This window comes from Carassius auratus, chromosome 16, assembly GCF_003368295.1.
Source record: "Carassius auratus strain Wakin chromosome 16, ASM336829v1, whole genome shotgun sequence".
NCBI lineage: Eukaryota > Metazoa > Chordata > Actinopteri > Cypriniformes > Cyprinidae > Carassius > Carassius auratus.
In genome coordinates this window covers 6,210,640-6,226,931 of record NC_039258.1, presented here as the reverse complement: position 1 = coordinate 6,226,931, position 16,292 = coordinate 6,210,640, and the positions used below count along the sequence as shown (strand labels likewise).

Sequence of the window (16,292 nt, the reverse complement as noted above, 5' to 3'; positions counted from 1 at the left end):
ATTAACAGATGATTAATATAAATAGAGATGCTTACAAATGTATCAAATATAATGCTTACAGACATAAAGTGTACAAAAGTTTTGTTTAAAAGTTAAGGATCAGTAAGACTTTACAACCGTAATCTTTCATAATGTTATTACAATATAAAATTATGGTTTCCATTTTATTATCTTTTAAAATATAATTTATTTCTGTTATGTAAATCTGAATTTCCATCAGCCATTACTCCAGTATAAAGTGTCACATGATCTTCAGAAATCATTTTAATATGCTGATTTTTTTATTAAATAATCATATTAATCTGCCATATTATTATTATTATTTTAATTTTATTTTTGGAAACTTTTTTTCAGGATTATTTGATTTATAAAAAGTTAAAAAGAACAGCATTTATTCAAACTATAAATAGTTGCAAATAATGTAAATCTTTGCTATCACTTCTTATCAATAATGGTAGTGTATATTGTTAGAAAATATTTATATTTTAAATAAATAATGCTCTTCTTTTTAACTTTTTATTCATCAAAACAATCTTTAAAAAATTCAACTTTGATCACAGGAATAAATAACATTTTCATGTATATTAAAATATAATTTTTTTATTTTGCATAGTAATACATCTGCACACTGTCTGAGTAGTTGTTCATATATATGTATGTATGTATGTATGTATATATATATATATATATATATATATATATATATATATATATATATATATATATACAGACACACACACACACACACACGTACACAACATTTTATAAAAACTTTATACTTTATAAACGAAATATTGTTACAAGCTTGTTACCAAAGTTTCATGAATGTCACATTACAAGATAAAATTGTACTTTAAAACAATTGAAATAGAAACACACCGTTGAACAGGATTTCAGCTCTGACATGAACTGCATGATGTGCGCTCTTGAATCTGCCTTTTCAGGTCCACTCACACCAGATTCAGATCTTGACGGCCATCGAGTTACTGCCTGTGTGTAATAAATGGTGGGCAAATGGAAAGTAATTTAAACAGGTGAGAACTTCCATTGGCCTGACACTTGGCTAGAATTATTACAATCAATTGATGGCAACAATTTTTTACAGTTAAGGGTTACTCAAAACAAAACAACAAAAATATGTTATTACTATAGCCCAGGAAAACTTTGCCCCAAAAATGTATTTCTCCCAAAAAAAATAAAATAAAAACTGAATTAGGAGCCAAACTGTAATGTAATCAGGAATAATAATTAAAACTGTGCTGATGACTGGCAGACTGACATGAAGCCACTTTGAGGTTTATTACCCAGATAACATTAAGTCATTTTATAGGCTAGCTGTATTCTCAGTTGTATCTACATTATAGTTATTTTTTATCCACTGCTAATTTAGCCAATGAAAGTTAAATAAATAAATAATAACTGCAGTAAATGCTAAAACTGTTTGTAATATAAATTTCAACTCGTATTAATATTATAACCACATATTAATATTCATTTTAAAAAGAATTATATCTTAACTTCGTACTTACTTGTGTTACATGGTACCAACAGAGGAGAACGTCTGACTCATTGAATACCTTACGGATGGAATTGATTTCAGCCTGGTCTTTATCAACCATAAAGCACCTAATAAAAATAGAAACATTTTAAGCTTCAAGCCAGAGAAAAATATAACATATTACAGATATTTGCTGATAAAAATGCCTTATGTTTTATACTTTGTTGTTTACCATCTTTAGAAGTTACTAACCAAACCAATTTGTATTGTAACATCTACCAAGTAGCAAGTTTGGTCTAAATATGCTAAACCATTGCAGAAATATAGCCTTGAGTCCAAGTTTGCATGCCCTTCTTCTAATTTGTTTGCATGTTATTCAAGAATCGTTGGGTTTATCAAAAAGCTTCTGATAACTTTTTTTTACCAGCATAGTTTGAAGATTATCTGATTTGATTTTCTAGAAAATTGGAGCAACCATATAAGGGAAGATTAGTTGTTGTTGTTTTTTTTGGGTGGGAAAAATTACCGGGAAAAATTTTATTTTATGGAAAAGGACATAGATAATTGCACAATTACATGATGGCACCAACTGAATTGTACTGAGCCAAGGAATCAGGGAAAAAAATAATTTTGTTAAGAATTTACATTTAACATAAACATGAATTTGTACATGTGGTGGCACTGTAAAGTTTGGAGACATTTACTGCAGTTAATGGTGAAACTGTCCTCTATCAGTGTGGCAAATTTCATAACTTTCCCACAAAGCAGTTCTATGGGCGACCATAGACTCAAAATCGGTGCTTGACTCCTAATTACACAATCTGTGTAATACATATAGCCATGTGTTTTTAGACATCCTGTGCAGAGGATACACTTTGCTGTGCACTAGATTAAATATGGTACATTAATTGCAGTTGCTATGTACTCATTCAGGTGATCTTTGGTTGAACTGACCCTTTAAGAAACTGAGTATACCCAAAACAGTATTGAAACATTTATTGTATATATTAAAAAAACTATATTAAACATTTTAATTTAATTTATTCATTTCTGTTTGTATTTACCTCGGAGGTACAGGAAATGTTGGTTTCAGTTCTTCCAGTGCCAACTGAAGTGTCTCTTGCTTTTCATTCCCCAAGATGATATAGGTAACAGGGATTCCATGACCATGACTGTCCCTGACAAGTAATGTAAATAAAGGAAAACCGTACTGGTTGACACCATGTGTCGCATCCATAAAAACAATATCTCTTCCGTATTCTTGAAGGTTGTCTCTCATGGACGGTGTTTGCAGAACTATGACAAGATCTGTTTGAGGACTATAAGGCTGATAAAAAATAACATAGTCTTTAAAAGGGCCCTCCAGAAGGCGTGAGGTACTAGTGGCATCATCTTTGTGTTGCTGATTTTTTCGCATCATACATGTGCGAATATTTTCAATATCTTTTGGGGTAACAAAATAAGCTCGGTTGTTGAGATCAGTATGTCCTTGTTCTTTTGACCACTCATGTGAATTGTATCTGGTTTAACACCAAGAGATATTAAATCCTGGATATGCTTGACTAGCTCTTGACTAATGTTTTCTAAGTGGCCCTCAGAAGAACTTGATGGGTCATGTCCTGAATGAATGGTGTAAAGCCTTTCGACTATAACCAGTTTGTTGAGCCAGTCTGTCCTCTTTTTAAAGGAAACATAGGCCTTGCATCCTTTGGCACGTCGACTTCGTTGCGTGCATGCTCCAGACCGTTTGCATGAAAACAAGAAATATCCATTTTTTTGATTTTGCAAACTTGCAGAATTCACAGTCCTGAAGTTGGCATCTTTGGAGGTGTTTATGGTAGTGAGTCTTTGCTGTATAAATGCACAGGCATCTAAATCCTTTTCTAAAACATGGACTGTTATATCAGTCTCTTTTTTGTTTCCTTTAAAGCGCTCCTCTTTGTAGACCGTTGTTTTTATGAATTCCTCCATCTCTGATGTCGAAATCTAAAAAGCAAAGGGACCCGAAAAATTAGACTAAACATCAATAATGTCAAGTTAAAATCCATGATAATCTCAAGAAAACAATGCAATGCTTACTGTAACTTCTTCTAAACAGATTTAAAACCGTAATAATACATTAGCATTCATATGATGACTTTAGGTCATATTCATATGTGACAGAATAAATCAGTGATGACTTGAGGTCATCATATTCATATGTAACAGAATAAATCAGTGATGACTTTAGGTCATATTCATATGTGACAGAATAAATCAGTGATGACTTGAGGTCATCATATTCATATGTAACAGAATAAATCAGTGATGACTTGAGGTCATCATATTCATATTTGACAGAATAAATCAGTAATGACTTGAGGTCATCATATTCATATTTGACAGAATAAATCAGTAATGACTTGAGGTCATCATATTCATATGTAACAATAAATCAGTGATGACTTGAGGTCATCATATTCATATGTGACAGAATAAATCAGTGATGACTTGAGGTCATCATATTCATATGTAACAGAATAAATCAGTGATGACTTGAGGTCATCATATTCATATGTAACAATAAATCAGTGATGACTTGAGGTCATCATATTCATATGTAACAGAATAAATCAGTGATGACTTGAGGTCATCATATTCATATGTAACAATAAATCAGTAATGACTTGAGGTCATCATATTCATATGTAACAGAATAAATCAGTGATGACTTGAGGTCATCATATTCATATGTAACAGAATAAATCAGTGATGACTTGAGGTCATCATATTCATATTTGACAGAATAAATCAGTAATGACTTGAGGTCATCATATTCATATTTGACAGAATAAATCAGTAATGACTTGAGGTCATCATATTCATATGTAACAATAAATCAGTGATGACTTGAGGTCATCATATTCATATGTGACAGAATAAATCAGTGATGACTTGAGGTCATCATATTCATATGTAACAGAATAAATCAGTGATGACTTGAGGTCATCATATTCATATGTAACAATAAATCAGTGATGACTTGAGGTCATCATATTCATATTTGACAGAATAAATCAGTGATGACTTGAGGTCATCATATTCATATGTAACAGAATAAATCAGTGATGACTTCAGGTCATCATATTCATATGTAACAATAAATCAGTAATGACTTGAGGTCATCATATTCATATGTAACAATAAATCAGCAATGACTTGAGGTCATCATATTCATATGTAACAGAATAAATCAGAAATGACTTGAGGTCATCATATTCATATGTAACAATAAATCAGTGATGACTTGAGGTCATCATATTCATATGTAACAATAAATCAGTGATGACTTGAGGTCATCATATTCATATGTAACAATAAATCAGTGATGACTTGAGGTCATCATATTCATATGTAACAATAAATCAGTAATGACCTGAGGTCATCATATTCATATGTAACAATAAATCAGTAATGACTTGAGGTCATCATATTCATATGTGACAGAATAAATCAGTGATGACTTGAGGTCATCATATTCATATGTGACAGAATAAATCAGTGATGACTTGAGGTCATCATATTCATATTTGACAGAATAAATCAGTAATGACTTGAGGTCATCATATTCATATGTAACAATAAATCAGTGATGACTTGAGGTCATCATATTCATATGTAACAATAAATCAGTGATGACTTGAGGTCATCATATTCATATGTAACAGAATAAATCAGTGATGACTTGAGGTCATCATATTCATATGTGACAGAATAAATCAGTGATGACTTGAGGTCATCATATTCATATGTAACAATAAATCAGTGATGACTTGAGGTCATCATATTCATATTTGACAGAATAAATCAGTGATGACTTGAGGTCATCATATTCATATTTGACAGAATAAATCAGTGATGACTTGAGGTCATCATATTCATATGTAACAATAAATCAGTAATGACTTGAGGTCATCATATTCATATGTAACAGAATAAATCAGTGATGACTTGAGGTCATCATATTCATATGTAACAGAATAAATCAGTAATGACTTGAGGTCATCATATTCATATGTAACAGAATAAATCAGAAATGACTTGAGGTCATCATATTCATATGTAACAATAAATCAGTGATGACTTGAGGTCATCATATTCATATGTAACAATAAATCAGTGATGACTTGAGGTCATCATATTCATATTTGACAGAATAAATCAGTGATGACTTGAGGTCATCATATTCATATGTAACAATAAATCAGTAATGACTTGAGGTCATCATATTCATATGTAACAGAATAAATCAGTAATGACTTGAGGTCATCATATTCATATGTAACAATAAATCAGTGATGACTTGAGGTCATCATATTCATATGTAACAATAAATCAGTGATGACTTGAGGTCATCATATTCATATGTAACAATAAATCAGTGATGACTTGAGGTCATCATATTCATATGTAACAATAAATCAGTAATGACCTGAGGTCATCATATTCATATGTAACAATAAATCAGTAATGACTTGAGGTCATCATATTCATATGTGACAGAATAAATCAGTAATGACTTGAGGTCATCATATTCATATGTAACAATAAATCAGTAATGACTTGAGGTCATCATATTCATATGTAACAATAAATCAGTAATGACTTGAGGTCATCATATTCATATGTGACAGAATAAATCAGTAATGACTTGAGGTCATCATATTCATATGTAACAATAAATCAGTGATGACTTGAGGTCATCATATTCATATGTAACAATAAATCAGTGATGACTTGAGGTCATCATATTCATATGTAACAGAATAAATCAGTGATGACTTGAGGTCATCATATTCATATGTAACAGAATAAATCAGTAATGACTTGAGGTCATCATATTCATATGTAACAGAATAAATCAGTAATGACTTGAGGTCATCATATTCATATGTAACAGAATAAATCAGTAATGACTTGATGTCATCATATTCATATGTAACAGAATAAATCAGTAATGACTTGAGGTCATCATATTCATATGTAACAGAATAAATCAGTGATGACTTGAGGTCATCATATTCATATGTAACAGAATAAATCAGTGATCACGGATTATTACAGTAATAGATTAGTAATAAATCGCTTCTACCTGGATCTCGCAGCGAATTGCAGTACTGTCTGATGGTGGACCGAGCTGAATGGTCCGTGCGGCGAGCAAACTAGCGCTGTTTTGTTCCGCATTTCGGACGTTTGTCTTTGAATGTTACTGGATGCAACGAAACGGAAATGGACAATGGCACAGTGATGTAACTTTACATGTTAACGAGAGAAATATTAAGAAAATTTGTGGTGGCGGCAGTCCGAGCGCTAAACCGGCAGAAAATAAGATCGCAATACGGCCACTATTTAATCGCAGCCTTTTTATAGTTTGGGACAAAATAAAAAATGAAATAAATGTAAAAACAACATTTATCAGACTGTTTTAACCGAATCAGTCTGGACTAGTAGGAACGGCTATTTAGGCTAACTTTCCAATGCAAACTAACTTTAAAACTTCGGTGGTAAAAATAATCTAAAAATAAATATGAATTGTACTATCATTAATATACTGATATAAATTTATACGAGAAAATAAAAAGTTGTGGTCTTACCTTTTTACTTGCTATCTTCTCTGGTATCACGGTGCTTGCAGATGCAGGACCGTTTTTCTTTTCTTTGAATTTGTAAGAGGGGCGTTACTGTTATTTTGGCGGACTCTGCACTGCGCGCATAGTGATGACGTCATAAACTTTGATTGGCTGAGGCAGTTGTTGTCCCAGGGTCATCATAAAAAAATATTGGTCTCAGGACAACGAGGACTTGGCAAAATCAGGACGTGCCTAAAGCAGGATGGCATCCCGATAGAAAATGGTCATCAGCATGTTCTGTACTTACATATATAAACACACAACATCAAGTGAGACATCATTAAGGAGAGAGACAGTCATAGAGGAAAAGAAGGATGGAAGTGAGGAAGGACAATAGTAGAGTGAATACCAGGACCAGAGCCCATAATGAGACATGGCCGTTAACCTGATTAGTGTTATCAGCAATAAGACTAATTATTTCCTCTACCTCTTAAACATACAGAGTTAATCCTGTTACAAGGCCTGGTATTTTGGGTCTCTGCTTAATTGTCACTGGAAGGGGGTTGGGTACCAAACAGCAGTTGTAATTATTTGGGACAGTATTTATTTATTTATTTTCCCCCCTCGAGCAGATAGCAGAAGAGCGTAAGCAGCTTTCCTCTCTAATTTTCTGTATTAAATCAATTAAACATGCAATCATAAATCCTTCTGTTTCAATGACACATGCTGCTGTGGATAACGGAGTCCTGACTTGTTTTTAGAGGAGAGAGAGACTAGTTTTTGTTTGTTCAGGCTTTTTTTGGCAATTCTCTCTGGCAAGGCTCTCTCTCTTAATGGAAAGGTCTGCCAAAAAATATGGTTTTTAAGGGGTGAATAAAAGGAAAGAAGCTCTACACAGGCAACATCTTAAATGAAACAGAACCTCAAACAAATTTAAAATTCAGTTTCATCAGCAACCTCATGCGCAACACAAATAGCAAGACCTCATTCACAATTGATTTTTCCATTATTATATATATTAAAACAGCGATACTACACTCCACAGATCAATAATGAATATGATAGCTAGAAATTGAAGTAGATTTTACTATTCTTTAAAAAAAATCTTTCTATCACTATTTAAGATTACATATTTTTGGCATGCTGCTTTTATGATCATAACATTTTATGTTTGAATAATATATTTTAAAAAAATGTGTCCCAAAATTATTAAAAATGAAAAAGAAAGTATTGTTTAAGTGTACATTCAAAAATATTTTGTCCTGAAATCTTGATGTTGATTTAAAAAATACAAAAATACATCATTTCATTTGTGTCAATTACATTGCAATATAATTCTGCCAAACAAGTCATCTTAAAAGACAGCATGACATGTGGGACAGCTTACTTATCTCTCTAGTTATCCAACTTTCCAGGTTTTGGAACAGACCCAGAAAGAGTGATTTTTGAAGGTTTATTTGTTTTCCCAATTCTCTGGTGGCAGCAGTGGCAGTCGTATCTCATTTTAATGAAGCCCTCTGCTTTCCTCATGGGGTCAGTCTACTGAGTACACTAACACTACAGCACACCTGGCTTTAACTTCCGGACACACACACACACACACACACACACACACACACATTTCACCAGACTGACTGCCCTCTACCCTAAGGTCTTGACCACAGTCTTGATCTCATACCCTTTCTTCTCTTATGGGCTCAGATAACAAACATGCTTTGAGAGGCTTTTGATAATTAAAGCAGCGCTCTCTAATAAAGTTCACATGGCAGTTAATGTCCCCTCAGCGGGTTGCAGGCGGTGACCGTCTGCCCACTCTACTGATGTGTGCACGTGTGTAGATGTAAGAGGATTGGATCTGACACTCTTTGGCCTTTGCTTGCATTAGTTTGACTCTGTGATGTTAAAACAGGAGCCCAGCTGCAAATCGGTAGATTTGGGCTTAAGAGAAAGGTCAGTGAGATGGGTCAGAGCTGTGAAGCCCAACTGTGCAACTTCAGATGGATCAGTTTCGGGTTTTATTTCACTTTTTATTATTCTTCTGTTGAATGTTTTAGGGATTTCTGATTGACTGGTGTACTAAATCTGTCTGCTGAAGATGGCTGATCATCGTGTAAATTAGGAATCTAAACACATGTATGTATTGTCTTTCTCTCCCTCTGTCTTCTTCTCTTCTCCACGCTCTTGTTTAGGTAGAATGCTGCAGGGTTTTGTGTGTGTGTTCTGTGTTCAAACTGAGGTTTCAGCTTAAGTAAACCTCTCTAACAGGCCAGATTGTTCTAAGGGAACTGGGCTGAAAGCTGAAATGTGTAATCTTATCTCCTATTTTAGCTCAATATACAACAATGACTTTAAAGCAAGTCTTCTGTAGTCACACTGTGGTTCTGTATTTAAAGAATTATCAGAGCAATCCGACCTGTTTGACACAGCAACACTGGCATAAGTCAGTTTATTAAAACCAATTTGCTTACGTAGAATAAATGTAAAAAATGTAAGGTATAACAAAATGTTCAATATATAAAGAAAAAAATAAATGTTGATAGAAAGTTCTCGCCATCATAAAAAAGCAGGATGTGTGGACCTACGTGTGTGGATGTGTATAGTGCTTGTGATAATGCTCTCGTGTTTGCATTGTCACAATAGCGCAAATTTTCAATTCTGAGGATCCGATTGGGTGAGACAGGAGCCACATCATTGCCGAAGGACATTTGACCTCTAACTCTCTATGTCTCTTCTTTTCTTTTTCTCTCCATGCTCCAGTGTGTGTCCTGGCCCTGCAGTGCATCATGGGAGGTGGCAGAAACAGCACAGAATCTGAAAGAGCCTGTTAGGCCATAACATGTGTGTGTGCCTGTGTAAAAATGAGAGCAGAAAGTGTTTCTTCAAGGTCTCCATCAGTGTGTCCAAGTCTCTCTGGGCGGCAAAACGGCCATGCCAGCTGGCCTCAAGTTCAGAGCGTAGGGAATGCTCCAGACGCCTCTACACTGAGAGATAAGCCACAGCTCCAGGGAAGGAGAGAATGGGATCTCCATCATCCCCAAAAACCACACACACCAACACATACTTCAAAAATGAATTGTGCTTTCCTGCCTTCAGACATCAACCTAAGACACACACACACACATAAAAACATTGAGTTGGGATGGAGAGCCATGTGAGGGATGAATGGGATTATATTTGATCAATTCTATATGATCAAAGCCTGTGTCCACTGACACAGCCTTCATTTACCCTTACAGAGACTTCAGATTACTGCTACACACTTCCAACATTTATGTTTATGTCATGAATGTTTTCTTTAGTCAAGCCAAGCCAGAAGTGTCTACAGTGCAAAACAAACTTCAGTAGAAACGTTCCTACCACTGTGAATTGAGATTTAATGTCACATGCTTGGAAAATGATACAAACTTTGATCTTTAAGCATCCTGTCAGATGCCCAGATGCTGAGAGATGGGAAGTAGTCATACACACCTGTGAATGACAGGGACTGACCTTCACTGATCCATTAAAGCCTGCCTTTAAACAGAAACTAGAATATTAGATTTTCTGAAGAGAAAAGTTTCTCTTCTCAACAAGCCACATGATTTTGAGTTTTTCTGAGGAATTACTCGCATTCACCTCAAATTAAATTAAATTAATATCTAGAGAAGAATTTAGATCTCTATTCAAAAACTGAAAAACATTTTAACTCCCTGCTGGAACTGTTTCAGCCCAGAGATGAGACACATCATGGTTTTTATTTCTCTGGAAACAGCGGCTTTGATTTTTCCACACTGTTCTGATGACAGCTCCAATCTCTGTTTGTTTAGCTCTCTGAACAAAGCCTGAGTGTCCTTCATCTTGGCTGCCAGCACCTGCGGTTTCTATGCTGCCTCTGTTTACTTAGCCTGGGAAATGGACTTCTCTGAATACCACACACAAATTCCTATGATGCATGTTCCTGATGACTGGCTTTCCGTAGCATATTGCAAAGGCTGGTTGAGTTGGTGCAATTTTTGGTTGAGAAGTTTGAGGTAAAGTGAAATGAAGGTATCATTCATACAAAATATCAAACTGTGAAAGAAATGCATTTTCATGGTATTTATAATAGAAGACAATTTTACATTTTTACATTTTACAGTTTCAAAGCTTGTAAAAATCATACATTTAAAACTTAAAAACTGAATGGTAAGATTATTGTTTTCTATGGAAACAGGTATTGATATCTTATTAAAAATGCTTAAATAAAGAATTTGTATTTAAAATGTAAAAAAAAAAAATGTATACAGACAGACCGACAGACCGAACGACAGACAGACAGACAGACAGACAGACAGACAGATAGACAGATAGATGACCTATAATAAGAGAGAATAAATGAAGAGACTTATGCTCATAAGTTTCATGTCTGAATTGAAGGGCTGTGCAAATGTAGACTGAAAAAGAGCGATTACTATCAACCATTGGCAAGGACAGAACAGGCTGTCTTTTGTCCTTTGTTCACCCTCTTTGTTCTCCTCCTTTTAACAGTGCATCCATATTTTAAGAGACAAGGTATGCAATGACATTAATAAATAAGTAGCTTGTCATTTTTGATGCCTGTTCACAGCCAACATTTCTGTGTCCTTGCACCCTTGGAACAAATACCCACTTGTTCATATCTTCTTTCCATCTCTGATTCGATCTTGTCCCTGCTTCTCTTTCCATTTTTTAATTTTTTTTTTAAAGCAGACATGTTCAGTTGTTACATCCAGGCTGGCGCAGCTGTCGCACTGCCTCAGTGCAACCCAGGTTATAACGCTACCGCCATTGAGTCGGCAAGGCTAAAACACATTAGCTCCAACTATAGGTCACTGCCGTGAAGGGATGCCCCCCTGAGGGGTGGTAGGTCAGGTGGAAGAAGGGCGACACTGGTTACCGATCACCTGACAATGGGAGCACAATGCACCTTGCCTTTGTCTCACCCCTCGGGGGGTTTTCTTGTCTACCTGTCAGTGAAGATTTGACTTTCGTACTCGACCACTGTTGCCCCCACCCCCCCAGGGGGACATCAGCACTTGTCGGTGCAACGTGAAGTACAAGATAAAGTCCAAAACTTAACCAGAACAGGCAGTGGCTTTCAGACGTAAATGGGAAGCCTTCAAAATTGCCTAGATCTACATTATGTGAGAAAATAAACAGGAGGTGAATTTGCTTGTAAAGCACAGACCTGCAGGAAATAGCTGACAGAGGGGAAAATACACAATTTAAATCTTTGAGAGAAAAGGAACGGATAGGACGAAAGGATGCAACCGTATGTCAGAGTGAAATATGACATCAATTAGCACAGCGTGGCGCGTAATAGGAGTCGAAATGGCGAACTCGGAGAACAACAGCGGCTTCGAAGAAGGACGATTATGATAAATGCTGTGGTGTTTAAAGTGCTGACGACATCAACGGTCAAGACGAGAGGCTTAGGGAAGCTTGACCCAAAAACCAGGGCATCCGAAATCTAAACAGGTACTGCGTTTGACTAAGAATGTACCTTGCGACCATTAAAAAAGTATGTTCTATATAGTCTGAATGAGTGTAGTAAGAATGCAATTTGGACATACTAGATTAGTCATGTTGTCATTGTCATGTGACCTAAAAGTGTTAGTAGCATCGCTTCACTGGCATTCTAAACTCAAAATGGAAGAGTACTTGATGCTGGACTCAGATTCAAGTAAGGACTTGAGTCAAATTATATATGAACTCGGACTAATACATGCTTGGGTAAATCTGTTCTCAAACTTGATATGGACTCAGACATTTTTAGTATAAACTTTTACGGTATAGTCGTGTCCATGTCAAGTGATAACATAAAAAAAGAAAAGAAAAAAAACATAAAATGAAGACAAGAAGATATTAATAAATGACTCCCACTCAAACTTGATTGGTTTAGGAATTAAACCCAACTCAAACTCGACAAAGTGGATCTTGCACTACAATATAGTAAAGAAGTATGTGATTTTGGACGCAGCCCAGGCCTTTAAAACAACTTGTTTGGGATGAGATGCGCTGAAAGCAGATTCGTATCACTCAGCACCACAGAGAATAGAGCTCATTCACACATACTCAGACTGCCTCTAAAGTGCTTTGCTTTACAAGCAGATGGGTGACCCTTTTGACCCTTGGCTCGGGTGCTGATATGGGGACCTCTTTGAAGAACAGGCGCACATCACATCCCTCCTTTTTTCATAATCTTCCCGGTTTCAGCTCAGTCAAGTGCAGTACAACGTGTAAAAAGAAAAAAACTAAACAAAAAACAAGACAGGGATGGAATGAGAGTGGCTGGCAATGCAGTGTAATTTAATGAAGCTGAGAGAGAATGTTTACTGCGCTCACTTGGAATGTCCTTTCACTGCTCTTTATAATTACAGATGAAATAAGCTGCCTCAAATAAGGAATTTCTTTTACTTCAGGGTTATTTTGCTATGCATTAAAAAAGGCGTTCCGCTGTATTATCTTCTGGAACGAAGAAAGCCGAGAGAAAGATAATTGAGGGGATTGAGGTTAGAATGACAAGAGGCAAAAGCAAATGAAAAATAGCCTAGTGATTGAATGAGGAAGCAAATGAATGAGATGCTTCTTTATGCCAATACATGCAAGTGCTTTTATTTGCATGGAAAGTGTGTACACATTAGTGTGTATTTGTGACACTGTGGGCACATGAAGTTGCTGTAATGCAATCAGTGTATCCAGCAGTGATAGAGGCTCTGTATTTGGTCAGAGCGTATACTGTATCTTTCTCATCAAGGGAGTGCAACCACCCAACACACATACTCAAGAGAAGGCACAGAGACCAAAAAAGGGTCATTCTGTAAGTTTCATGAATATTATAATGCACTTACCCTTGTAAATTCATTTGTAGTATCTAAAATTGTTTATTTTAGTTTTAGTGTTTTATTTATTTAGACTAAATAGTATGGAATTTTTATAATTGACATTTATACCTTTTAATTGTATTAGGAAAAATAAAAATGAATTTAAATATTGGCAAATAACATGAATAAAACATCAGCTTATCATATCAGCCACGATTTTGATAAAATATTTAAATAAAGATTAAAGATAATATGTGAAGATAGACGTATAAAGTTAATGTAGAGTATATTTCTCTTTATTTTCACATTGTATTCCTTTGTATATATGGTAAATGACAATGCTGATTAACGAAACATTCCTGATCTGTCATAATGCATCAATTGTAGTGACATCATTTAAATGATTAATAAATTGAATTAGTGAGAACTGATGCATCCAAACCTCAACACATACTGGTCTTTTTCAGCAAGGCTGCTTATTTATTCTCAAGTTAAACTTTAGAATGCAACTCTGCACTTAAGTGGAGCTGCATGGTTCAATGTTTAACACAAAACCCAAAGGAAAAGAGACAGGAAGCAGGCATGAAGTTTTCTGTGAGGCCTGACTCTGAATGGAAGCATTAGGAGAAACAGTAAGATGACGGAGCCTCTCAGGCCTGAACCTGTCTGAGTCAACTCGCACACTGAAGAGCAGATGAGAGATGGGATCTGTCACGGGCTGACATGGGCAGTGTGTTGTTCGGCAGGTTTTGGGGAGGGGGGCGCTCCAGGGCCCTCACTCTCTCTGCTGTGACAGGAATTTTGGAGTGCTTTTTAGAAGTATGGAGAAGGGTTTTGATCTGCCAACTCTTTGGACACTACACAAGTACCGACTGACGAGTCATACAGCAAAATGGAGATGTGTGAATGAGTGCCCCGTGCTCTGTTGTTGCTGGGGTTTGAAAGTGTACTCTTTCAGAACAGGAGAAAAGCATATACAAGTCTCTAAAGCAGTGGTTCCCAACCAAGTTCCTGAAGCCCCCTCAACACAGTACATTTTGCATGTCTGACAAATTAATTCAGTGATACATTCATTAGACGTATTCAAACCAACTTTCATTGAAAGAATCTGCTCATGCGATCAGTAACTTCAATGAATGATTTACTTGGTGAAGGATTTGTAATACTATTTTAAAGTGACTCTTCAGTTCATTAATGAATGAATCAATGAATGGATTGGTCAGAGCAGTTACTGAGCATGTGACTCATATGAGTTAGTCCATTGAACTCAAAACTCAAGAGTTAACCAATTGAACAAATTCTAACAAATTCATCACATAATGAATAATTTAGAGTGGTTATTGAATTTTATGAGCAGGTTTTTTCAATTTTTCATAAAGACTCACAAATTAAGGAGTTAACAGTCGAACAAATCCATCACTGAATAAATCGGGCAACATAATTACTGAATCAACATTTCAATTTGAAGTTTTTGATTTTGCTAACTTGCTGCAGTTTGGAACAGTTTCAAATATCAAAAACAGAAACTGCATGATGGAGACAATCAAATTCAGTATCTATTTAATGAAAAACTACCAAGTGCAAAAGTGAAAACACTAAATAGTAACTATGGTCATGGTTGAAAAAACCACAGTCTGAATGGTTTAAGAAGGTGAGCACAGTGGGAGTACTGGACTCCCTGGCCTGGCAGAATCTGGACGAACTCCATACAGCCCAGATGAAGGCAGCTGGATGCCTGGGCTAAGGCCCAGGGAGAGCTCGCTCCAGCCTCATCCTCTTCCCTTCACAGGGCTAGAGAGTCCAGATGGACTCCAGCGAGGGAAATCAGTGCTTCATCTGCTTTGGAAGCAACTAGAAAAACCTCTGTCGTAAACAGCGCCCCACGGGAAGACCGCCCAGTGCAGAATCCAAAAGCCAGTCCAAACTCCAGTTGCATTTCACTAGGACATTGAGGGAATGCATTCTCTATAAAGTTTAATATAAAATGCTCTAAATATGTGGAAAAAGCAATGACATGTTCACTTTTTCTACCAGTGTGACATATTTACCAGAGTTTATGAGCCAGACAAAGTGAGGAGAGTGATAACTTGAGTTGGAGCCACTCTGGAATCGGTGCTGAAAAGCTGTAAAGAACAGACAGACAGCTAAAGACAAAAAGAATATGCAAGTGATTGCAAGGACTTCTCAATAGATATGCTTTAAAAAACAAACTTGATGTAGCATTTCTGACGTTCCTTTATGCAGGTGGAGCATTCATAAGACAAACCACATTCTATGCTGAGGGATCCAGGGACTTGGAGTAAACAAAGCAAGATAAAACACGAGGCCTATAAAACACGAGTGGAGTGCAAACCACATGACGAG

At 35.8% G+C, this 16,292-nt stretch overlaps 2 protein-coding genes across 3 annotated transcripts in view; both read right to left on the bottom strand.

Moving 5' to 3' along the window:
• The window catches only part of LOC113115923 (neural-cadherin), a 119,660-nt gene that overhangs the window by 86,937 nt on the left and 16,431 nt on the right, over positions 1–16,292 (bottom strand). The gene's annotated exons all lie outside the window — the stretch shown is intronic.
• Positions 750–7,194, bottom strand: LOC113115925 (uncharacterized). 2 transcript variants are annotated; one of them, XM_026283658.1, is made up of 4 exons: positions 7,132–7,194; positions 2,563–3,484; positions 1,530–1,626; positions 750–990 (listed from the first exon to the last, which is right to left on the bottom strand). In XM_026283658.1, the coding sequence occupies exons 2-4, from the start codon at positions 2,916–2,918 to the stop codon at positions 829–831; spliced, it is 615 nt and encodes a 204-aa protein (XP_026139443.1). In that variant the 5' UTR covers positions 2,919–3,484; positions 7,132–7,194; the 3' UTR covers positions 750–828. The 2 variants fall into 2 exon arrangements, with proteins under 2 accessions (XP_026139443.1, XP_026139442.1); XM_026283657.1 differs by lacking the exon at positions 7,132–7,194 and adding an exon at positions 6,630–6,981.

Excerpts from the sequence above, each read along its gene's own strand:
- LOC113115925 (XM_026283658.1), bottom strand. The coding sequence starts at position 2,918 with ATGATGCGAAAAAATCAGCAACACAAAGATGATGCCACTAGTACCTCA. Across the intron at positions 1,627-2,562 it reads ACATTTCCTGTACCTCCGAG|GTGCTTTATGGTTGATAAAG; the intron begins GTAAATACAAAC and ends TATTTTTATTAG. Across the intron at positions 991-1,529 it reads GTTGGTACCATGTAACACAA|GCAGTAACTCGATGGCCGTC; the intron begins GTAAGTACGAAG and ends TATTACACACAG.